This window comes from Ischnura elegans, chromosome 9 (genome assembly GCF_921293095.1).
Source record: "Ischnura elegans chromosome 9, ioIscEleg1.1, whole genome shotgun sequence".
NCBI lineage: Eukaryota > Metazoa > Arthropoda > Insecta > Odonata > Coenagrionidae > Ischnura > Ischnura elegans.
Window position 1 is genome coordinate 2,127,574 of NC_060254.1, and position 25,755 is coordinate 2,153,328.

Below are 25,755 nucleotides of genomic sequence, written 5' to 3' on the forward strand. Positions count from 1 at the left end.
CCGAAAACACATGGAAAAAAGTTCACCTGAACCGGGAATCGAACCACGGACCTTCTGCTTTCCGGGCAGATGCTCAGACCACCGAGCTATCCAGGCTAATCTAATCTCCAGTGTTTTCGGCGGGGGTTTATACACCAAATCCCCCGAGGTCTAGCCCTATTATTTGGCCAAGAGATGGCTCTGGGCGTAGGTCCCGCCACGAACGAAGAATTCAACGCGGACAGAAGAAGAAATGGAATTAAAGATGCTCACAATCACACACACAGTAGGATAGATATAGCACATGCGTTTCGGGGAACGCTGATCCCAAGAAGAGGAAACGACCCATATAGGTCTCATACATTTCAAATTCGCATTCACACAGGTCGCCACAGGCGAATATACAATCATAATAACATATAATAGAAATTGAAACAAAGAGATAGAAACATAAATACAGGACGATGACACACTGTGGCGTGGAGATGGAATGAAGGCCGAAAACACATGGAAAAAAGTTCACCTGAACCGGGAATCGAACCACGGACCTTCTGCTTTCCGGGCAGATGCTCAGACCACCGAGCTATCCAGGCTAATCTAATCTCCAGTGTTTTCGGCGGGGGTTTATACACCAAATCCCCCGAGGTCTAGCCCTATTATTTGGCCAAGAGATGGCTCTGGGCGTAGGTCCCGCCACGAACGAAGAATTCAACGCGGACAGAAGAAGAAATGGAATTAAAGATGCTCACAATCACACACACAGTAGGATAGATATAGCACATGCGTTTCGGGGAACGCTGATCCCAAGAAGAGGAAACGACCCATATAGGTCTCATACATTTCAAATTCGCATTCACACAGGTCGCCACAGGCGAATATACAATCATAATAACATATAATAGAAATTGAAACAAAGAGATAGAAACATAAATACAGGACGATGACACACTGTGGCGTGGAGATGGAATGAAGGCCGAAAACACATGGAAAAAAGTTCACCTGAACCGGGAATCGAACCACGGACCTTCTGCTTTCCGGGCAGATGCTCAGACCACCGAGCTATCCAGGCTAATCTAATCTCCAGTGTTTTCGGCGGGGGTTTATACACCAAATCCCCCGAGGTCTAGCCCTATTATTTGGCCAAGAGATGGCTCTGGGCGTAGGTCCCGCCACGAACGAAGAATTCAACGCGGACAGAAGAAGAAATGGAATTAAAGATGCTCACAATCACACACACAGTAGGATAGATATAGCACATGCGTTTCGGGGAACGCTGATCCCAAGAAGAGGAAACGACCCATATAGGTCTCATACATTTCAAATTCGCATTCACACAGGTCGCCACAGGCGAATATACAATCATAATAACATATAATAGAAATTGAAACAAAGAGATAGAAACATAAATACAGGACGATGACACACTGTGGCGTGGAGATGGAATGAAGGCCGAAAACACATGGAAAAAAGTTCACCTGAACCGGGAATCGAACCACGGACCTTCTGCTTTCCGGGCAGATGCTCAGACCACCGAGCTATCCAGGCTAATCTAATCTCCAGTGTTTTCGGCGGGGGTTTATACACCAAATCCCCCGAGGTCTAGCCCTATTATTTGGCCAAGAGATGGCTCTGGGCGTAGGTCCCGCCACGAACGAAGAATTCAACGCGGACAGAAGAAGAAATGGAATTAAAGATGCTCACAATCACACACACAGTAGGATAGATATAGCACATGCGTTTCGGGGAACGCTGATCCCAAGAAGAGGAAACGACCCATATAGGTCTCATACATTTCAAATTCGCATTCACACAGGTCGCCACAGGCGAATATACAATCATAATAACATATAATAGAAATTGAAACAAAGAGATAGAAACATAAATACAGGACGATGACACACTGTGGCGTGGAGATGGAATGAAGGCCGAAAACACATGGAAAAAAGTTCACCTGAACCGGGAATCGAACCACGGACCTTCTGCTTTCCGGGCAGATGCTCAGACCACCGAGCTATCCAGGCTAATCTAATCTCCAGTGTTTTCGGCGGGGGTTTATACACCAAATCCCCCGAGGTCTAGCCCTATTATTTGGCCAAGAGATGGCTCTGGGCGTAGGTCCCGCCACGAACGAAGAATTCAACGCGGACAGAAGAAGAAATGGAATTAAAGATGCTCACAATCACACACACAGTAGGATAGATATAGCACATGCGTTTCGGGGAACGCTGATCCCAAGAAGAGGAAACGACCCATATAGGTCTCATACATTTCAAATTCGCATTCACACAGGTCGCCACAGGCGAATATACAATCATAATAACATATAATAGAAATTGAAACAAAGAGATAGAAACATAAATACAGGACGATGACACACTGTGGCGTGGAGATGGAATGAAGGCCGAAAACACATGGAAAAAAGTTCACCTGAACCGGGAATCGAACCACGGACCTTCTGCTTTCCGGGCAGATGCTCAGACCACCGAGCTATCCAGGCTAATCTAATCTCCAGTGTTTTCGGCGGGGGTTTATACACCAAATCCCCCGAGGTCTAGCCCTATTATTTGGCCAAGAGATGGCTCTGGGCGTAGGTCCCGCCACGAACGAAGAATTCAACGCGGACAGAAGAAGAAATGGAATTAAAGATGCTCACAATCACACACACAGTAGGATAGATATAGCACATGCGTTTCGGGGAACGCTGATCCCAAGAAGAGGAAACGACCCATATAGGTCTCATACATTTCAAATTCGCATTCACACAGGTCGCCACAGGCGAATATACAATCATAATAACATATAATAGAAATTGAAACAAAGAGATAGAAACATAAATACAGGACGATGACACACTGTGGCGTGGAGATGGAATGAAGGCCGAAAACACATGGAAAAAAGTTCACCTGAACCGGGAATCGAACCACGGACCTTCTGCTTTCCGGGCAGATGCTCAGACCACCGAGCTATCCAGGCTAATCTAATCTCCAGTGTTTTCGGCGGGGGTTTATACACCAAATCCCCCGAGGTCTAGCCCTATTATTTGGCCAAGAGATGGCTCTGGGCGTAGGTCCCGCCACGAACGAAGAATTCAACGCGGACAGAAGAAGAAATGGAATTAAAGATGCTCACAATCACACACACAGTAGGATAGATATAGCACATGCGTTTCGGGGAACGCTGATCCCAAGAAGAGGAAACGACCCATATAGGTCTCATACATTTCAAATTCGCATTCACACAGGTCGCCACAGGCGAATATACAATCATAATAACATATAATAGAAATTGAAACAAAGAGATAGAAACATAAATACAGGACGATGACACACTGTGGCGTGGAGATGGAATGAAGGCCGAAAACACATGGAAAAAAGTTCACCTGAACCGGGAATCGAACCACGGACCTTCTGCTTTCCGGGCAGATGCTCAGACCACCGAGCTATCCAGGCTAATCTAATCTCCAGTGTTTTCGGCGGGGGTTTATACACCAAATCCCCCGAGGTCTAGCCCTATTATTTGGCCAAGAGATGGCTCTGGGCGTAGGTCCCGCCACGAACGAAGAATTCAACGCGGACAGAAGAAGAAATGGAATTAAAGATGCTCACAATCACACACACAGTAGGATAGATATAGCACATGCGTTTCGGGGAACGCTGATCCCAAGAAGAGGAAACGACCCATATAGGTCTCATACATTTCAAATTCGCATTCACACAGGTCGCCACAGGCGAATATACAATCATAATAACATATAATAGAAATTGAAACAAAGAGATAGAAACATAAATACAGGACGATGACACACTGTGGCGTGGAGATGGAATGAAGGCCGAAAACACATGGAAAAAAGTTCACCTGAACCGGGAATCGAACCACGGACCTTCTGCTTTCCGGGCAGATGCTCAGACCACCGAGCTATCCAGGCTAATCTAATCTCCAGTGTTTTCGGCGGGGGTTTATACACCAAATCCCCCGAGGTCTAGCCCTATTATTTGGCCAAGAGATGGCTCTGGGCGTAGGTCCCGCCACGAACGAAGAATTCAACGCGGACAGAAGAAGAAATGGAATTAAAGATGCTCACAATCACACACACAGTAGGATAGATATAGCACATGCGTTTCGGGGAACGCTGATCCCAAGAAGAGGAAACGACCCATATAGGTCTCATACATTTCAAATTCGCATTCACACAGGTCGCCACAGGCGAATATACAATCATAATAACATATAATAGAAATTGAAACAAAGAGATAGAAACATAAATACAGGACGATGACACACTGTGGCGTGGAGATGGAATGAAGGCCGAAAACACATGGAAAAAAGTTCACCTGAACCGGGAATCGAACCACGGACCTTCTGCTTTCCGGGCAGATGCTCAGACCACCGAGCTATCCAGGCTAATCTAATCTCCAGTGTTTTCGGCGGGGGTTTATACACCAAATCCCCCGAGGTCTAGCCCTATTATTTGGCCAAGAGATGGCTCTGGGCGTAGGTCCCGCCACGAACGAAGAATTCAACGCGGACAGAAGAAGAAATGGAATTAAAGATGCTCACAATCACACACACAGTAGGATAGATATAGCACATGCGTTTCGGGGAACGCTGATCCCAAGAAGAGGAAACGACCCATATAGGTCTCATACATTTCAAATTCGCATTCACACAGGTCGCCACAGGCGAATATACAATCATAATAACATATAATAGAAATTGAAACAAAGAGATAGAAACATAAATACAGGACGATGACACACTGTGGCGTGGAGATGGAATGAAGGCCGAAAACACATGGAAAAAAGTTCACCTGAACCGGGAATCGAACCACGGACCTTCTGCTTTCCGGGCAGATGCTCAGACCACCGAGCTATCCAGGCTAATCTAATCTCCAGTGTTTTCGGCGGGGGTTTATACACCAAATCCCCCGAGGTCTAGCCCTATTATTTGGCCAAGAGATGGCTCTGGGCGTAGGTCCCGCCACGAACGAAGAATTCAACGCGGACAGAAGAAGAAATGGAATTAAAGATGCTCACAATCACACACACAGTAGGATAGATATAGCACATGCGTTTCGGGGAACGCTGATCCCAAGAAGAGGAAACGACCCATATAGGTCTCATACATTTCAAATTCGCATTCACACAGGTCGCCACAGGCGAATATACAATCATAATAACATATAATAGAAATTGAAACAAAGAGATAGAAACATAAATACAGGACGATGACACACTGTGGCGTGGAGATGGAATGAAGGCCGAAAACACATGGAAAAAAGTTCACCTGAACCGGGAATCGAACCACGGACCTTCTGCTTTCCGGGCAGATGCTCAGACCACCGAGCTATCCAGGCTAATCTAATCTCCAGTGTTTTCGGCGGGGGTTTATACACCAAATCCCCCGAGGTCTAGCCCTATTATTTGGCCAAGAGATGGCTCTGGGCGTAGGTCCCGCCACGAACGAAGAATTCAACGCGGACAGAAGAAGAAATGGAATTAAAGATGCTCACAATCACACACACAGTAGGATAGATATAGCACATGCGTTTCGGGGAACGCTGATCCCAAGAAGAGGAAACGACCCATATAGGTCTCATACATTTCAAATTCGCATTCACACAGGTCGCCACAGGCGAATATACAATCATAATAACATATAATAGAAATTGAAACAAAGAGATAGAAACATAAATACAGGACGATGACACACTGTGGCGTGGAGATGGAATGAAGGCCGAAAACACATGGAAAAAAGTTCACCTGAACCGGGAATCGAACCACGGACCTTCTGCTTTCCGGGCAGATGCTCAGACCACCGAGCTATCCAGGCTAATCTAATCTCCAGTGTTTTCGGCGGGGGTTTATACACCAAATCCCCCGAGGTCTAGCCCTATTATTTGGCCAAGAGATGGCTCTGGGCGTAGGTCCCGCCACGAACGAAGAATTCAACGCGGACAGAAGAAGAAATGGAATTAAAGATGCTCACAATCACACACACAGTAGGATAGATATAGCACATGCGTTTCGGGGAACGCTGATCCCAAGAAGAGGAAACGCCCCATATAGGTCTCATACATTTCAAATTCGCATTCACACAGGTCGCCACAGGCGAATATACAATCATAATAACATATAATAGAAATTGAAACAAAGAGATAGAAACATAAATACAGGACGATGACACACTGTGGCGTGGAGATGGAATGAAGGCCGAAAACACATGGAAAAAAGTTCACCTGAACCGGGAATCGAACCACGGACCTTCTGCTTTCCGGGCAGATGCTCAGACCACCGAGCTATCCAGGCTAATCTAATCTCCAGTGTTTTCGGCGGGGGTTTATACACCAAATCCCCCGAGGTCTAGCCCTATTATTTGGCCAAGAGATGGCTCTGGGCGTAGGTCCCGCCACGAACGAAGAATTCAACGCGGACAGAAGAAGAAATGGAATTAAAGATGCTCACAATCACACACACAGTAGGATAGATATAGCACATGCGTTTCGGGGAACGCTGATCCCAAGAAGAGGAAACGACCCATATAGGTCTCATACATTTCAAATTCGCATTCACACAGGTCGCCACAGGCGAATATACAATCATAATAACATATAATAGAAATTGAAACAAAGAGATAGAAACATAAATACAGGACGATGACACACTGTGGCGTGGAGATGGAATGAAGGCCGAAAACACATGGAAAAAAGTTCACCTGAACCGGGAATCGAACCACGGACCTTCTGCTTTCCGGGCAGATGCTCAGACCACCGAGCTATCCAGGCTAATCTAATCTCCAGTGTTTTCGGCGGGGGTTTATACACCAAATCCCCCGAGGTCTAGCCCTATTATTTGGCCAAGAGATGGCTCTGGGCGTAGGTCCCGCCACGAACGAAGAATTCAACGCGGACAGAAGAAGAAATGGAATTAAAGATGCTCACAATCACACACACAGTAGGATAGATATAGCACATGCGTAGTATCCCAAGTCGAACTTGAATTTTATTTCATTTGCTTCTTCAATTTTCCAGGTTAAATCATATTCCATATTGCAATTCCTTTATATTTCATTGCGTAGTGAATGCCAAAGTCATATTCTATTATCAGTCCATCATTCTAGGATATCGTTGGTTTCATTGATTTTAGTTTCTTTTAGCATGTGGGGACGTTAACCCTATGCAGAACCCATGACCTGAAGGACCTCTATGGTATCTCACATTGTCTGGCCAGTCAGGTGAACTTTACAGAACTTGAATGCCCTTGCTTTATGCACACTAATGATAGACATCTACATTTGGTACATGGGAAATCATTAGGTCTGCTGTGCACCAGATATAGGCACCTACATTTGGAAAAAATTAGGTATAATGCTAACTTTGTACTCTCAGGAGGGATGTAAATCTCATGTAGCTTTTTATAGAAGTTTGCACAAGTGTTTTAAGCATGATGATATGATATTTATAATAAATATTTCCATGAGAAAATTTCTTATGAATAACATTTTGTAATTGATACTTATAACCCAGTGAGAAATGGGTGGTGGAATCCACGTGGAACCCACGTGGAATCCACGTTGAGTGGTGGATATTTGGTGGTGGTGGATATTGAGTGGTTGGACCCACGTGGAATCCACGTTGATTTCAAGTGGATTTGTGGTGATTTTCATAAAATGTTGAACAGAATTTCTAATTTGTGGAACTTAACTCTCTGGTGACATTGCGTCATTTATCATCCTGAAACCACGCTAGTTATGTGAAAATGTATCGCACATTCTATTTTTATATAATTTGTGGAAAGGCAGCCATGAGAGCACATGAAAAATCGTAGACACATATATAGAAGGTTTAGATATAGAGTGGTTGAGGTTTTAATGGTTTTAGGACAGCACCAACTGCTGTTTTAATTTTTCCACCAAATTTCCATGTGGGTTCCACGTTGATTCCACGACCAAAAACACGTGGTATCCACGTTAATTCTCCACGTGGGTTCCACGTGGATTCCACCACCCATTTCTCACTGGGAAGAAATTTTCTTATCAGAAAAATTCTTACAAGAAAAATTCTTAAAAGAAACACGTCCAATTTCTGATAAGAAATTTTCTTATGGGAAAATTCTTATAAGAAAAATTCTTATAAAAATTTTCTAATGCCCAATTTCTGATAGGAAATTTTCTTATAAGAATTTTCCAATAGGGAGGCAGATAGGAAGATGAACAAGGAAGTGCTAGATATGGTAGGTGCGGAGAGGGAATCTTTAGATGAGTTGAGGAAGAGACAGAGAGTTTGGATGGGGCTAAGGGTCTTAGATGGTCTATAGGTCTTGCTGTGAATTGAGGAGGAACCCTATTGGAAATTTCTTATAAGAAAATTTCTTATCAGAAATTGGACATATTTCTTATAAGAAAATTTCTTATAAGAATTTTTCTTATAAGAAAATTTCTTATAAGAATTTTTCTATAAGAAAATTTCTTATCAGAAATTGGGCATATTTCTTATAAGAAAATTTCTTATAAGAATTTTTCTTATAAAAAAATTTCTTCTAACTATCAGTTACAAAATGTTATTTATAACAAATTTTCTGATGGAAATATTTATTATAAATATCATATCAACATGCTTAAAACACTTGCGCAAACTTCTATAAAAAGCTACATAAGATTTACATCCCTACTGAGAGTGTACAAAGTTAGCATTATACCTAATTCAATCCAAATGTAGACGCCTATATCTTATACAGCAAACCTAATGATTTTCCATGAACCAAATGTAGATGTCTATCATCAGTGTACATCAAAAAGGACATTGAAGCTCTGTAAAGTTCACCTGGCTGGCCAGACAAGGCGAGATACCATAGAGGTCTTTCAGGGCATGGGTTCTGTATAGGGTTAATGTCCCCACATGCTAAAAGAAACTAAAATCAATGAAACCAACGATAGCCTAGAATGATGGACTGATAATTGAATACAACTTTGGCAATCATTACGCAATGAAAGATACAGGAATTGCAATATGGAATATGATTTAACCTGGAAAATTGAAGAAGCAAATGAAATAAAATTCAAGTTCCACTGGAGATAGGTACTTCAAGAAATTATATGGGAAGGAAGAGTAAAATTTGATAAATAAAATGCATATGAGCAATGTTTATTTAAGATACCAGAGAGAATAAGACCTCTACATGCAGATTTGGATAGATAATGAAAGAAATAAGCAAAGCAAAATAGAATTTGATGCCATTTTGGAGAAAAGGATACGTAGAATATGGCTAACAATAAGTGCAAGATTTAGGGAAATTAATAGGAATCACAGAAACACTGATTGAGAATAATATTTGATGTATTTTCCATAAAATAATAATTGTGCAGATGTTATTTAGGTTTACTCATACAAATTCATTCTCATTCTCTTCAGAGACAACTAAATCACTCACTTTGTCCATTAAAACAATGTTTTCATTAAAACTTCCTCTTATGTTAGATATGCCAAAATCTGAAAAATATACATGTCTATCTAAATTAATGATGAAAAGTTTAAATTTCAACGAAACTATCTGTTTATGGTAACATAATTTTAGGAATGCCAGTTTTTTAATACTTACCAAATGAGGTCAATGCCTTATTTTGGTTAGAAGCACACGACTTATTTTATTAAACTGCTATCACAAAGACATAGTGAATGATTAACATATAAAAGCAATCCCTAGCAACCTAACAACCAAACAAGTTTTGGTTGTTAGGTTGCTAGGGAACCATGTGAACAGTATCCTGCAACGTATGCAATCGTAGTATACATCGTGGTTATTCATGGCCCATATCGAACTTCCATCGGTCAAGTAATCTGTAGACTCGAAACAGATCGATCTTATAAGTCTACAATTTTTCATGTGCCCTCAGCAATATATATACTAACAAGTCGCATTAAAGAAGCCTCCGCTTCTTGGAACCATTTGTGTCAAATACCATGCTGAAAAAAACCAGGAAATTAGCAGAACATTACTTAAAAAAGAGTTATACATAATTTCAAAAAATTATCTTATGTGGAATTCCTTAAATAATTATCAATTGCCAACATAAGTTATGGTGACACGCCTGCTGGATAAATACCTAAAAGGTATGCGACCCGCGCAGCATTATTGTAGAATTCTATAAGAAATGCAGATTTCTTATAAGAATTTTTGTAAGACTTATAGAATCCTATAAGAATTTCTATAAGACTTATAGAATCCTATAAGAAATCTGTAAGACTTATAGAATCCTATAAGAATTTCTATAAGACTTATAGAATCCTATAAGAAATATGTAAGACTTATAGAATCCTATAAGAATTCTGTAAGACTTATAGAATCCTATAAGTCTCACAGAATTCTTATAAGAATTTCTGTAAGACTTATAAGAAATTTTCAATAGGGTAAAGTTCAATTCAGAAGCGGGACAGGACGAAATGATTAGTAAAATAGTCAATGTAAATCTAATGTTAACCCAGTGAGAAATGGGTGGTGGAATCCACGTGGAACCCACGTGGAGAATTAACGTGGATACCACGTGTTTTTGGTCGTGGAATCAACGTGGAACCCACATGGAAATTTGGTGGAAAAATTAAAACAGCAGTTGGTGCTGTCCTAAAACCATTAAAACCTCAACCACTCTATATCTAAACCTTCTATATATGTGTCTACGATTTTTCATGTGCTCTCATGGCTGCCTTTCCACAAATTATATAAAAATAGAATGTGCGATACATTTTCACATAACTAGCGTGGTTTCAGGATGATAAATGACGCAATGTCACCAGAGAGTTAAGTTCCACAAATTAGAAATTCTGTTTAACATTTTACGATAATCACCACAAATCCACTTGAAATCAACATGGATTCCACGTGGGTCCAACCACTCAATATCCACCACCACCAAATATCCACCACTCAACGTGGATTCCACGTGGGTTCCACGTGGATTCCACCACCCATTTCTCACTGGGAATAGTAAAATACTTTAAGAAATATGGCATCAATATATGGGATATATATTAATGGACCAAATGAACAAAAGATAGAAATTCTCCTCAGAGAAGAATACCTGTTACTATGCTTATGTCAAAATGGCAATACAATTTCTAATTTAAAATATGCTTTTCTCACGGAAAGAAAAAACATTTATGCACAGCATAAAATAAATTAATATCTATCAGAATAGCATCTAAATGTTGATCCTTTTTTTACCAAAGATGATGAACTACCTAATGACAAAATGGATGCCAAATATACAAAATTTATAAATTCTTCAATTATGGAAGGTACATATATGACTTGAAGGTACATATGCAAAAAGGTACAGAAGATGGAATCATACATTGAAATAGTAGCAATGAATCAAGAACAAGGATAATGACACTGATCGTACTTACACATTATACATATTTAGAGCTTTGAAAATTCAAGTATTACAAGTCCTAATAGATGTCCTAATGAAACATTAATCAAATGCTGATATAATCATTCAGACGACTTTAAATCTTCATACCTCCAGCCATTAAGTTGACAGTTTCCAGTATTTGAAGGGATCTGATTTGTCTCCTGACAGCCTGTCGTGCAAACTCCTCGTTTGGATTCCCTCCGTACGTAGAATTTGCGCTCGACCCAGTGCCATCTTCATCAGCACGGATGCACCGCACAAAATGTGGGCGCGCATGGACAAGGGTCCTCAGGAGGTTATCCAGTCTCGTGTGGAAGTCCTGAGTCAAGGTCGACACTGGTTCATCCCCATTTTGCCTGGAAAGAAGTTGTCACAGACACTTCAATGACACTGACAAATTCTATTAGCTTAAAATTTATTCAAGTATGTACCTGTCACACAAATGAAAATGAGAACTAATAACGTGATGGATATGATTGCAGGTATTTGGACCACTATATAACAGGTGAGGCCACTCATTTTGGACAAATCTACAAATCTCCAAGAACAGAACCTAATTCTGGAGTTTATTTGGGTTTTCTCTGGTTACTTGGAATAAAATGCCATTTAAATGGGCCATGTATTGTTGCTCCTTATTTACTAGAAATTATTATGTGGACTGATGAATATTTCTTGGGTACTCAGCCAGGTTAATGCTTTTATGCAAGCTGACGTTTTGGGAGACGACTTGTCACCCATCCTCAAGGCTGTGTTACTTTATGGAAGTCCAATTACACACTTTCAAAAGACCTACACCCAATCGGACAACACCTGAGCCGCATTGTTGTCCTCAGTAAACAGTCGATCCGGTTCAGTGTGAAATTGGACTCCCATAAAGTAACACCGCCTTGAGGATGGGAGACAAGTCGTCTGCCAAAACGTCGGCTTGTATAAAAGCTTTAACCTGGCTGAGAACCTGAGAAATATTCATCAGTAGTATTCACCAGGAAAAATTAAAATCATTAATTATGAGGACATTTTTTTCTGGGTACTTACAGATCGGTGTGGGAGGTAGGTGAAATTCGGAACGCCACTCCCCTGGGCATGATGGCTCCGGCCTGCTGGTGGGATGATGGGGCAGGTGGAGTCATGGCAGGGGGGATAATGTGGGGAGTTGAAGTGGACAAGGCCTTCAGCTCGCTCCCAAATAGATGCGTGGCAAATCCAAAATTGCAGTGATGTCGGTGGAACACACTCACCAAGTCATCGGGGACCACATCGCGGTTTGTTTCTGTGAAAAAGATTAGTATGAAAAAGTTAGGTAAGATTTATTTATTTACTCTGTCCAAACAAATATAAATTTGAGTCTTCAAGAAGGCATACCTCTCTAACCCACCACACAATTTATCTCAAACCAATAAATGCAATTTCTGATAACAACTTTAATTTAAGACTTTTTCAAATATTTTTTAAAATGTAGAACTGAAACGTACAAAAAGGTTAAGTGTGATATCTTTAGTTAATATTCCTATGATAGTGGTCGGTCCACTCCTTTATAACTACCATGAAATGGTGGCCAAACCATTGGAGTTTGTCTAAACTAATACTAGTTTCAAAAATTTGTTTAGATAAATGCAAAACACAAAAATGCACACTGTTCATTTGTGGCTCATGTGCATTAGTTAAATATGTACCACCGCATAAAATCAATCAAGATCAGAAGGAATGCAGTCCAAGCACTGTGCACATGCCTGCCACAAGGTTGAAGATAAATTAAATCAATGAATGAAGGAGATACTTTGTGGATATTATGAAAATTAAAAATGGTAAATTATACTAAATTTGTACATTGCACACAGCTTTATGTATTCCTCAATTGATTTCAATGACTAAAGTACTTGTCCACTGGGGACCAAATCTTGAGACTTGATCTAAACATTTATCTCAAAAGTGTATCCATTGGAGAAGCGCCTCGTCCTCCAAGGGGTCTCTGACACATGCAAAGATTGACGACTCAAGATTGATTCAGGTGCTGAAGTACAGCCCTGAATCTTGAGGCTTTCATTTTTCAGTGGACGCGTAGCTTAAGCATCATTTGCAAGAGAGAATAATGAGTGAAATACTTCATCAGTTGGCCTTCCCCTTGAAGATGATGCTTCAAAATCAATCCGGGAATCGACTGCGAGAAATTTACAAAGTTTGTTTCATATACCATGCTTAACACTAGGAGGACGGGAGTTTCGCGCTACCTAGAAGGACGGCTAGGGGTCATTTGACCCCTAAAATGTATTTTGGAATAAAACGCCTAATTTTCAACCAATATTCAGTTTAATCGTATTAATTGTTGAATCAGTTCATTAAAAACACTATTAAGCATTTTAAAATATTATTTCCATCGTCAAAAATTAATAACAATTATTTTAAAGACTCATGAATTAAACCGTAATATAGTAGTCGATTGCAAATCTAATAATGAAAATATATACACTCAATACAAAAGTTGTGTTACATGTTTGAACGATAGGGGTACTGGGTTTAGAAAATTTGCATAAAAATTTTTAAAACTTATTACTTTGTTGTATATCTCAGGCAGACAGTATTTTTTCAGCGCTGTTTCCACAAAATATATTTTTGCGCTGAATGCGTTCATTAGACGATTTATAAATCTACACACTAACCCACAAGCCGCTTAAAAGCGTGTGGCAGAGGGTGTTACCACACCAGGCATTTGCACTTGAAAAGGAATTTGGAAAATGGAAAGGAAATTGGTGCAATGATTCAATTTGATGGTATTTGGCACCTTTTTCTTTTTTGTGCCCGTGGAATTATGGCTGTTGGATTTGGAGACGTGTAAATAAATTGATACGTACTATCCATCATATCTACTCCCACTTTGTTTTTATTATGAAATAGGATGGTCTCTGGTATTCTTTTATTCGTTTCGGAAATAGTGTCGTCTAAGATCATGCTGCTGAGTGAAAACGCATTATTGTTCTAGTTTGCCTGATTCTACCTAAGAGTATGGCCTAAGGTAATATTGAACACTCGCGTTGAATGGATTACATGGCTATTTTAGGGGTCATGGATATTTTCGCATCACGGCCGTTTTTTTCAGATCGTCCATGCAAGAGAAGTTTTCCATTTTTTTATGACTTTCTGCCTGCTGGATGGATGGAAAATAATTGTTACAAGTTAAATTTATTCCTGAATTCTTGTATGTTACGGTCACTTTAGTAGCTATTTATTTCCCCAACGCTTGATTTGACGGCCAATCATCATCTTTGCCACAATATGGAAATTCATTTAGGGTGTATTTTCATTTCACATCTGTCAAAACCCAGTACTCGATTCCAAATCTGTCTGGTTTATTCGGAATTTACCTCATAAAAGGACAGCTGCATTTTGTTGGATAGAGCTGTGCATTTGCTATCATGCCAAAGTCGCCATCGGATTCACTATCTTGGACTTCGTCGCTTCCATCACACGCAGATGTTGAAGGATTGGTCACAATGTCCTTGAACTGATGTTTACAATTCACTTCCAGACTGATCTTCAATACTCCATACAGCTATTTGAATCGCGACGATTCTCTTCTCTTGATATATTTATCGACTTCTTACTTTCTTCCTCAACTCACTACTGATATGCATGCAAAAAAATCTACAAACGGAAGCGTATTATGGTAGAATCTTCTCCAGTTGCATTGGAGGTATAGAGAGCTGGAGAGCATTAGAAATTCATACAAAAGGACAAAATTGTCAGAAGTAACGCTAATTGCCATTCGAAAGGCAGGGACTCAACCGCCAACCGTTTCCTGATTCGTATCTTCCAGGAAATTGCAGCAATGCTTCTTTTTCGACCTACGTGCGGATTGCAAGGGTAGAATTTACAGTAGAATTTTAGTCCACCTAATTCCTCCGCTCTCTCAGAAAGAGACAGGATTTTTCCCCAAGACACAGCGTGCGGTCGACCCGCCCCAAACCCCGACGGGGTCAGGCGGCACTAATGCTGGAAACACGGCAAAGGGGCTAGGTCAAGTGACAGTGCCGTCAGGCCAGAAAAATGAAAGTTATGCATAAACCTGATGAGTCGATATTGAAAATAATGTCTCTAAGAGCTCTGAATCTTGGACGACGAAAAAAAAATTCTTGGGATACGTGACGATTTTCCAGTGTGGGTAATACAATAATCATTGAACAATAAATAAAACAAAATTAAAATATCATAATTACATGAATTTATGCAAATCAAGGATTGAAAAGGTTTTATTTCCCTTTGCTGCCCAAAAAATATCGGAAGATTGTGCACAACAAGTCGCTATGCCTAAGTTTTCGAATACAGATAGGAGCCCTCAGGACAAAACTGGCATTGAACCGGGTACTTCCATATTCAAAATGAAGTAATTCATCTACCACACTAGCCTCTTGCTGATTATATGATATACATGGCACTAAAGTGCCCACGGGCAAGAAAATAGCGCGAAAACCAGTTGTGGGTCAAATGACCCCTAGCCGTCCTTCTAGGTATAACACGTCATAAAAATTTAAAACAAAACATTATTGTTGAATTTTCACTAATTTATCAAAATATAGACCAAAATGAACAAAGTCAAGAAGTTTCAAAATTAAAAAAAATATTTTAATAAGAGAAAAATAAATTTGAATTCTGAAAATGGGTCAAATGACCCCTGCCGTCCTTCTAGTGTTAAAGGTAAATTATTACATAATTATGTAATGAGCTCCATAGGCTGACATATGATGAACAATGAGTTAACATTTGGTGATAAGTTACATGAAAAATTGACTTAGATGAAGAGCAATCAAGGAGTGAGTACTCACCAAGGAAGTTGGCCGAGTCATAAACGACAGTGCCGGCAAAATGCCTGATGGCAAAGCAAGTGGCTGAGGAGGCATTGATCGAATGTCTGTGCTGTTGGCTCTGCTGCCCATACTGGTATCCATTCATGTGATGCTGGGGACCTCGGCCTTGGCTATTATTCATGCTCACTTCGGCCACCAGCCGAGGATTATGGCGGTGCTGCACGCGAACCTTCTGCACGTATGACTCTGGCGTCCCACGGACAGAGCACTCCACATCCAGCATACTCAGGAGTCCAGTGCGCTGTTAACGTCAAATTATGATCAATGAACAGTCATGCACATGCACTAAGGGCAAACGCATTATCCAAGGAGGAAGGAAAGTCATAATGACATCACTTTGACCTCAGAATGACCCACGAAAATTCACTATTCAGTCATGACTCTGAAGGTGACTATGAAATGACTAAATTTGACGTCACTTATGACATGGAAAAGTTTTCACTGAAATTGAGAACCTATAAAAAATTTAATCAGTTCAAATGTTGTCAATGCTATTCACTCCCTCAGCATTCCAACCTGAAGGCTGGTTTGGAAAGGTGCGGGTAGAGCTCACCCCAGACACTTAAAACAACCAGGCATGCGAATATCACACATTAAGGGAGGGTGGCCAGTTCATTTCCCTGGGATAGCTCTACAGAGAGCTATTAATTCTGGGGAGTCCAAGGGCTTCACCCTAGAGTTGAACCTGGGACCCTTCTGCCAATAGCCAGTGGTTACATCCATTAGGCCACTCAATTGTATAGCCAGGTTTTAAAGGTCAAAATTTACAAGGTGGCACCCCAAAAATCCCCTCCTCAAATCAGCACCCCAACACCTGACTGCACCACTAGCCCTGGGCATTATATCGTGTGATATCACAATATTTAATTACATTGGAAATACAATATTGAGTTTTGTACATTATTGATAAATAGCTGTCCGAAAAATTGGGCCCAATAAAAGCATGAGTATGAAAAGCAATATGATTAAATGCAAAGTTGGAGGTTCTGTTCTCAAAAAGCAAAATATAAATGGTCAAACCATATTCCTCATTCATTCAACAACCACAAGAAACTAAGAGTACAGGCACAAATTAATGCATGAGTGCCATCCAAATGCAAGCAATAACTACTGCATAAGAGTGTTTATTACAGTTATAGACATGAATATAGTTGAAATGAATGTAGTACTTTATCACTACTCACAAAAATTGTGTCTCAACCCACGACTCAACAAATGATAACAGCATACAAATCCGTGAGTAGAAAAAGTCGTCAATTGTTTAAACAGGATAATCGCAAAGGAAGTGAGGATGCAATTTGATGAAAAAAATAAAAAAGTTAAGAAATAATACAACAGGTGTCGGTATTATTACCTTCACAAATATGGAGTTGGATTAATTCAATACTACAATCAGATACATATATGGAATAAGTTAGGACTACGGAGGAGTTTAATACCAAGGGTCATATACGATACTGAATGAAAAGTCACAGCATTAATGAAGAGATGAAAATAAAAAATTCCCAAGGTTTCTCACCAGAGATGAAATGAGATCAATGCATGGCACATTGTCCACATAGTCTGCTTGCACACTGCACTGGATGCCCTCGTCTCGGCACGATTCAATGCTGGACTTGAAGACATGAGTGTTGTAGAAGTGCTGCATCGTTTCTGCACACAAGTTGATGCACAAATGCTCCAGTTGACTTGGCTGCAAATAATAGATGAATGAATATGCAACTCATATTTTACAAAATAAATAACAATGTGCAATATTCTTGGCAATTAGAGAAGGTTTTCAATCAAAATTCATCGTACCTTGGGATCTTCAAATCCAAACATGTCTAGGATTCCAATGAAGCCATGCGTTGCGTGCCGCACAGCATTGTTGAGGGCCACCATTGACTTGCTGGACTTTGAACCAGCTGTTCCAATTGTTGATGCATGCTGACTGCTCACCTAGAAAATTTAAGTCATCCCATGAATGTAAACAGTAATTTTTTGGTTAAATAGCTATTCCATTTTGAAGCTTTCTACCAGCTTCTCTCTCAAGTAATGTCTTCTGCCAATTACAAATTGCGTGGTCAAGTGAGAATGGAACATCCTCATAATCCATAGAATATGATACAAGGAAAATGAACTTAGGGCTTAGTGAAGTCCTCTCGGGATTTCCACCGGTTGATTTGATTTATAGGCACCAACGTTTCAATGAACGCCTCGTTCATCGTCCTCAGGGTGAATAATAAATTTTTACTGATTAAAGAATGTTTATAAGTAACTATAAACAAATTGCAACAATTAAGTTACCCCTGATCGGCCGGAAAAATCTGAATTTTTATGAAACGGTGGGGTTCTATGATTTTTAATTTTCTTTAAAATGGGATTCCACGCATTGCTAATTTTGTATCCAGTGTCCCTATTGAAATTATTTTTATTAAGCCTAATTTCAATGGCCTCCTTAGCGAGCCTGTCCCAGAAGTTGTTGGAACGGCAGATTAATTTGGCGCTATCCCATTTAATTTGGTGATCCCTATTAATGCTAAGTTCAGCCACAGCAGACTTATCAGGCTGTCCAAGTCTGAAATGCCTCCGATGCTCCTTAATCCTGGTGGCTATCGTTCTACCAGTCTCCCCCACGTAGATTTGGCCACATTCACAGGAAATCTGGTAGATGCCAGGTGTCATTAGGCCAACGGGGTCTTTTGCCTTCACTAATTGGTCCCTCAGTTTACTAATAGGTTTATGTATTGTCTCTATATTGTATCTTTTGAGAATGTTCGAGATCTTAGTAGATACTGTCGACATATATGGCAGAACGGCCCTGGCTACAGGCTTAGACTCTTCTTTCCCACCCGACAAATTTTCGTTAAAAGTTCTTTTCATGGCCAAAGTGATCTGTCGGTCACTGTATCCATTTTGCCGGAATGTTCTCTTCAAATATCTCATCTCATCTGGAAGACTTTCCGTGTCCGCGATGGCTTTGGCACGATGTACTAAGGTAGAAAGTACCGCCGCTCTGTGAGAAGGGTGGTGATGGCTGCGAGCATTCAGATACAGATCCGTGTGCGTCGGCTTGCGATACACGCTATGTCCCAGGCAACCATTACTCTTCCGGTGGATCAAGATATCGAGGAAAGGAATCTTGCCGTTTATTTCTTTTTCCATAGTAAACTGAATGTTTTTATGTTGGTTATTCATATGTTCTAAAAACTTCATTAAAGCCTCAGACCCATGAGGCCAAATTAGGAACATCCACATATCGGAAAAAATACCTTGGGCGTAGCGGAGCTGTGGAGAGTGCCTTTTCTTCAAAATGTTCCATATAAAAATTTGCAATGGCTGGAGATAGAGGGGATCCCATAGGAACTCCATCCGTCTGCTCGAAAAATTCCTGGTCAGATTTGAAATAAGTTGACGTCAGTACGTGATGGAATAGTTTCACCGTGTTGTCATCAAAAATATTCTGCAGCAACTCAATGGTGTCAACGAGTGGCACTCGAGTAAAAAGGGACACAACATCCAAGCTGACCAAAATGTCCGTATCTTTCACTTTAATATCATCCAGGATATTCACAAACTCGGCCGAGTTTTTGACATGGTGTTCACCAAGCCCAACATACGGAGAAAGGAGCCATGTTAAATATTTAGCCAAGTTATAGGTGGGCGAAGCGATAGAACTCACTATCGGTCTTAACGGCACTCCTTTTTTATGGATTTTGGGCAGTCCATAAAGCCTAGGGGGAGCCGGAGCATCAGGTTGTAGATTCTTTGCTTCTTCAGGTGCTAAACCGGACTTCTTGATGAGGGAAATCGTCTTTCTTGTTACCACTTCTGTGGGGTCTCTATGCAGTTTCCGGTAAGCCTGGTCTTCTAGAATATCACGTATTTTATTACGATAATCTTCGGTTTTTAAGATTACGGTGGCGTTCCCCTTGTCTGCTGGCAAGATAGTAACCTCCTCGTTCCCACGAAGGGCTCTGATGGCAGATCGTTCCTCTCTGGATATATTAGGTTTTGGTGGGACGGCCCGACTTAAAACATAGGAAACTTCGACCCTCACTTCTTCGGCCAAATCATCCGGAAGTTTACGAACAGCATTTTCTATTCCACCTACATAATCTAAATATGGGATGGTCTTGGGTGCTGGAGCAAAGTTAAGTCCCTTGGACAATGCCGTAAAAGTTGCCTCGTTAAAACTTTCATTTGTCAAATTAATAACAACACGTTTTGGGTCCAATGGAGGAGCGACAGGCTTAGACTTTGGAAGGCGATCGTACTTACTCTTCTGTCTTATTTTCTCCTTTTCCAATAAAATTTCTCCCATGGCAGTAGTGACTCGGTCAATAAATTCCCAGTCCAGAGGAGAGAGAACCGATGCAATTCGAAGATGTAGTGCCATAAGTTTCTTTGCGTTGCAGTCCAAAAGTCTTCGCTTATCGTGGATTCGTTCACGGACCAAAGCCAAGCTGGTTCTTCTTAGAATGCGGCTTACTGCTGGTGACTTAGTGGACGCACGAACCATGGCGAATTTAGGTATAGTTTCTTCATCGCGACATCTCAAAAGGAAAGCAAGAGAACTAAGAAGTCTTGCCTTTTCCTTTCGCAGTTTCTCCAACAGGCGTATGTTGCGGTGTATTTCCTCCCCGTAGAGGAATGTAAAATATGATGAGATTCTTTCCCGGCGTATTAATTTATTAATACGCCGGGAAAGAATCTCATCATATTTTAGGGCTTAGTGCTTTAAAGACAATACACTGACACATATGAGTTAATGTGTAAACACACGAACAGAAGAATAAACATGAAAATGCGCAGTGCGAACACCTAACTCGTACAAATGCATAAAGGGAAAATGGAACCTGTTCTAATTAAGTTCAGGCATTCATGTACGATCTCTTCCAGGATATCAAAATCATTCTTGTATTCACACATTAAATCATGCCAGGATAATATGTATATCATGAAACCAGGCTATGAATCATCATCCTACACTGAAAAAACTGGCAAATTTTTTGTCAAGATCACTAATGATAGTCAACCATCAAATTTGAAACTCTACAATTAAACGAAGACAGATTAAATATTATAAAGTAAATTTTAAAAGTCTAAAATACAGTTCAAATACCAACATACCTCTGCTGCTTGGTTGTGGACTGAATCATTTGAATCAGAGCTAAGAGTCCCCGATGTGGATCCGAGGGGCCTTTTCAGACTGTTGGCCCTCCGGACAATTGTAGCGACGGTGCGGCAGTAAAGGGCTTTGGCCAGAGAGTCTCTCGTAAAATTACACTGGAAAAAAGGAGATTCTCATATTAGCTGCTATGGCTGCTACATGGTTAAGTTGGTCAATGATGGCCAAAGTTTCTAGGACCAAATTGATTGGGTGAATTGAGTGGAGAACACATTAACAAAAGGTATTTCTTGACTATATAAGGCTTGGATGGCATCAACATTAAGAACTACAGTGCAAACTTTTATGATAATGGTTTTATTCAATTTATCAGAAATTGCTAATTTAAGAGTGAGAAGTGAGCTCCAAATTTATTATTTAAAATGTACATTGTAAAAGTGAATGACAAAAATGTAAAAAAATTATTGCAATAATATTCACAAGAATAGTTAGCATGTAAGCTGGTACAACTCAAGCACTTATGTGCTGTCCATGAGATGCCAAAATGAAAACATATTCGTTTTAAGAATGAAGTGATTAGACATGAAATGTACAACTGACTATTTCACGAGCTCAAAATAATGGGGGACACCGAATGAAAATAGTCTTACTTTAATAACATGAAATGGGAAAATAAAATAAAACCAAAAGGTGTGGATTTCACATTATAAATTTTAATTTTAACAACACTCAAGTTTCAATACTTCACATCACCCTCAGTTGAAAATATAGAAGACAAATTACCCCTGATATATTCCATTTTTTACCTGGCATTCAATTGATGCCACATGACTACTGGAATGCTAATGTGAATTTCCTTCCCACTCAATAAACCCATTCAATAATATAATTGGGTTGTAATAACGAATTGGCCCACCCGAGTTTAATGGAAAAGAAATAATGACAGTGCACTTACGACATCTGCATCAGAGTTTGTCCTGACTAGCTGCCCCCTCACGTTCCTCGTCCTCATTGTGAGGCCCTGCATGAGGGCGTCGGGTGCCACGCCCAGCAGGGACGCCACCGAAGCCAAGAGCTCCTCTCCCGACCCCGCGCCCCCCGCCCTCCTCCCACCAGCGCCCCTGCCGCTCCTGCGCCCTCCTGCGCCCACGTCCCCGTCCTCCACGCCCCCCGGCCCGTCCTCCTCCTCCTCCTCCCCCTCCTCCACGTCCTCCCCCCCTCGGCACCCCCGCCCCCTCGGCACCGACCTCCCCCTCCTGCGCCCCCCCTCCCCTCCCACCCCCTCCTCCGCCCCCTCCCCTCCCACGCCCTCCTCCCCTCCCTCCACCCCCTCCTCCTCCCCCTCCTCTTCCCCCTCCTCCTCCCCCTCCTCCTCCCCACCCTCCTCCTCCTCCTCCTCCTCTCCGTCGCTGGTCGCGGCGTGGCGCCTCGACACCCTCTTCCCCCTGCGCCTCTTCCTCCTCCTGCGCTTCTTCCAGCCGGAGCTCATGCCGTTCCCACTCGTCGACGAGGAGGAGCTGCCGCACACTTCAATCACCTCGATCGCTCTCGACCGGCTGCCCTCGACAAACTGGATGTTGCCGAGCAGCAGGACGGCTGAGAGGACGCGGACCACCTCGAGGAAGGGGATCCCCAGGATTCCTAGAGCATTGCAATTGGAGCGACAGCAAGTGAGTACATATATGCAATAATCGAAACTCTCTCTCGACATTCTATTTTAAACTAGACCTCTTGCAAAACATATTTCATCAGAATGTACCAAAGTGTGGTTAAAGGTGTTGTGCGAGCTTAAAATAGAATTTCAGTGGAATATCAGGTCAATTTCGATTTTCCACAATGAATGTTCCAAATTTCCATGTAGTTATGCCCTGAAGTTATCAATTGTAATTCAAGTGTGTCTGCATCATCTAAATAATTCTCTGCAAGTGTTATCAATTGGCATGTGGCAAAAGGTAATACATGGGACACAATCTGTTAACAACAATTAAATAAAGTAACATGCACATTGGAATGATTTGATTGCATAGTCAAATTACCATCTATTAAAGTAATTATTGTTCAAAAAATGATGAGAACAATAATAATGATTATAATAAAAGTTAAGATTTGGCGTGCCAATGCAGTCTGACACACAAAAACATCTTACGCACTCACCTAGCGTAAGAGGGAGTCAGAAGTGCTCCCTCATCCCCTCAAAACTATACAGCTTTACATGATCCATAACCAAATAGCATGAGAACATATTTATGGACAGGATCATTCACATGAAAACCAATAGCCCTCGTAAAAATTTTCTATTTTCCTCAACTTTAAAAAAACCCATTAAAAAAAGTTCATGTACTACTACAGGAATTCTTCGTCTTGCAGCATCAACTCAACAATTTGCAGCAAAGAATAATGGACTTAGCTTTTAAGCCAGTATTCTCTACAGATGATTTTTCCACAAGTGATTATATAAATAAAGATTATTGGAATAATAGACATTAAAGTGCATACCTAAACAGGCTCTCCATGCAAGAAATCTAGCCGCATCCTTTGCCTCATCTTGTGAAGTATTTCCTCTATTCAAATACCTCAAATTATGGATGCCATAGTTTTGTAGACCAAGTTTTTCTAGGGAAATTAGAAAAAATAGAGAAATAGTATTAGAAGCAATGTGAGAATAAATTAAAAACTTACACTTTTTTCGTTAGCATAAAAAATAAATTCTAGCTTAATATCATGAAATTTACCATTGTGTGGACATTATAATTTCGATGGCCTAAGCAATGTATCTTTCCAAAACTCATTTCAATAAAGTATAATAATTTCCATAAAGAGCGCAAGGATAATAAAGCAAAACATTTTAAAATCAAAGCAAATTTTTCAAAGAAATGGTTTTGAATCTAATGAAACTTTAACCAATTTTTCTCTCACACAGTAAGGAATAAAAATCAAAGTGATGATAAATTAACAATCAAATTACAGCAACTATATTACTTAACTTAAGGGAAAACACATTTTACATACCTCTTTCTTGGTCTGTGAGCCCAGCGAGCATTTGATAGAAGATGTGGTAGTTCTTTTCAGAACTATCGAGAGGCCTCACCACTCTGGTCTGGTCCAGGAAGTAGCAATGGATCTTAGTGCGATAGAGAGATCCATCCGTAACTTGCACTTCAATGAAATGACCCTGAAAAAAATGAGAAAATGCTGATAAGTAAGAATCCCAGTAGAGAATTCTAAATCAAAAGTGTAAACAGTTAATGACATGCTAATTAGGAAAGAACTGAGTATGGGCTCCCAGTAGCTTCTACCCAAGCCAAACTGTCGGCCATCCAAAAATTCCTTAAGTAGGTGCTTAAGTATAATACTAAAACGAGGGTGTACCCAGAATCAAAATAGGGGGGGGGGCAAGCCATGGTTTTTCAAGTTATAGGTAAGATTTAAGTATGGAAAAGGTGAATGAAACCAACATTTTAACGAAACTGCAACAGCTCTTTATTAGTTTTTAAAATTATTTGCTTGAAAAATATAATTTTCCTAAAAGACATTAGCAATTTTTGCTTCTAGGAGGGCGGGGGGCAACTGCACCCTCCTGCTCCTCGCTAGGTACACCCATGTACTAAAACACTTACACAAAACAGAGACCATAATATTATTATCATTAAGTACCTACTCAGCCAACTAAGGAAGGTTTACATGGAGCATTTTGCAAATTATACATGACTGCCTCCTCTCCAAACATTGAACTTCCCTCTTCCATTCACAATAAGGCTATTCACCTCCTCCATTCTTCCTATGGTTCCTACACTCTTCCTTCCTCTCCCTTGATGACCCAAAGTTCTTCCCTCCAACACTGATTTTAATGTCCACTCACCACTCATGACTGCCACTACAACATGAACTATTGGAAATGTGTGCCTCCATAAATATACATCCCACAACAGTAAGAACACTGCATACATGTATTACGCATGCAAAGGACTATGTTCTCGGGATAATGTTCCAGGAAAGCCTGATGTCAGCTATTAAAAATGGAGCTCAATACTTTGGTACTGATTATGAGGAACAGAGCCGTAGAGCAAAACTAGTATCATTATCATACATACATTTTATAGATGGCATGCAATTTTTAATCTGAAAACGGACTTTCTGATGGGCAAAGCAGTCTCTCAAAATTGTCTTCCCCATTCTGCTCTCCCCGGAATTTGTTGTCTGGGTCTGCCCCCCCCCCCCCCTTAACTCTAAGACCTTATGCTGTGGTGACACTATCTTTGCTAACATTTTTACCCGCTGTAATGAATTTTGTGGTGACTATTTTTGTGTCGATGAGAATAAATGTGGATTGTAAAATGATGGTCTCATCTGAGTGGCGAACCAAATAACCTTATCCAACAAATTCCAAACTGAAAATGA

The 25,755-nt window shown here is 40.6% G+C and overlaps 1 protein-coding gene and 15 non-coding genes across 16 annotated transcripts in view; all 16 read right to left on the bottom strand.

Moving 5' to 3' along the window:
* The window catches only part of LOC124165212 (unconventional myosin-Ia), a 235,512-nt gene that overhangs the window by 15,346 nt on the left and 194,411 nt on the right, over positions 1 to 25,755 (bottom strand). The window contains exons 6-15 of the mRNA XM_046542492.1: positions 24,367 to 24,529; positions 23,854 to 23,970; positions 22,911 to 22,998; positions 22,313 to 22,460; positions 21,360 to 21,515; positions 18,045 to 18,185; positions 17,764 to 17,937; positions 16,203 to 16,485; positions 12,421 to 12,655; positions 11,494 to 11,741 (exon numbers count right to left, since the gene is read on the bottom strand). Coding sequence (XP_046398448.1) covers positions 11,494 to 11,741; positions 12,421 to 12,655; positions 16,203 to 16,485; positions 17,764 to 17,937; positions 18,045 to 18,185; positions 21,360 to 21,515; positions 22,313 to 22,460; positions 22,911 to 22,998; positions 23,854 to 23,970; positions 24,367 to 24,529 — 1,753 coding nt within the window. The remainder of the gene's footprint in view (positions 1 to 11,493; positions 11,742 to 12,420; positions 12,656 to 16,202; positions 16,486 to 17,763; positions 17,938 to 18,044; positions 18,186 to 21,359; positions 21,516 to 22,312; positions 22,461 to 22,910; positions 22,999 to 23,853; positions 23,971 to 24,366; positions 24,530 to 25,755) is intronic.
* On the bottom strand, positions 24 to 96 carry Trnas-gga. The gene has a single exon. It is a non-coding gene; the product is annotated as a tRNA-Ser (tRNA).
* Trnas-gga lies at positions 500 to 572 on the bottom strand. The gene has a single exon. It is a non-coding gene; the product is annotated as a tRNA-Ser (tRNA).
* Positions 976 to 1,048, bottom strand: Trnas-gga. The gene has a single exon. It is a non-coding gene; the product is annotated as a tRNA-Ser (tRNA).
* On the bottom strand, positions 1,452 to 1,524 carry Trnas-gga. Its single transcript has one exon. It is a non-coding gene; the product is annotated as a tRNA-Ser (tRNA).
* On the bottom strand, positions 1,928 to 2,000 carry Trnas-gga. The gene has a single exon. It is a non-coding gene; the product is annotated as a tRNA-Ser (tRNA).
* On the bottom strand, positions 2,404 to 2,476 carry Trnas-gga. The gene has a single exon. It is a non-coding gene; the product is annotated as a tRNA-Ser (tRNA).
* Positions 2,880 to 2,952, bottom strand: Trnas-gga. The gene has a single exon. It is a non-coding gene; the product is annotated as a tRNA-Ser (tRNA).
* Trnas-gga lies at positions 3,356 to 3,428 on the bottom strand. The gene has a single exon. It is a non-coding gene; the product is annotated as a tRNA-Ser (tRNA).
* Trnas-gga lies at positions 3,832 to 3,904 on the bottom strand. Its single transcript has one exon. It is a non-coding gene; the product is annotated as a tRNA-Ser (tRNA).
* Trnas-gga lies at positions 4,308 to 4,380 on the bottom strand. The gene has a single exon. It is a non-coding gene; the product is annotated as a tRNA-Ser (tRNA).
* On the bottom strand, positions 4,784 to 4,856 carry Trnas-gga. The gene has a single exon. It is a non-coding gene; the product is annotated as a tRNA-Ser (tRNA).
* Trnas-gga lies at positions 5,260 to 5,332 on the bottom strand. Its single transcript has one exon. It is a non-coding gene; the product is annotated as a tRNA-Ser (tRNA).
* On the bottom strand, positions 5,736 to 5,808 carry Trnas-gga. The gene has a single exon. It is a non-coding gene; the product is annotated as a tRNA-Ser (tRNA).
* Trnas-gga lies at positions 6,212 to 6,284 on the bottom strand. The gene has a single exon. It is a non-coding gene; the product is annotated as a tRNA-Ser (tRNA).
* On the bottom strand, positions 6,688 to 6,760 carry Trnas-gga. The gene has a single exon. It is a non-coding gene; the product is annotated as a tRNA-Ser (tRNA).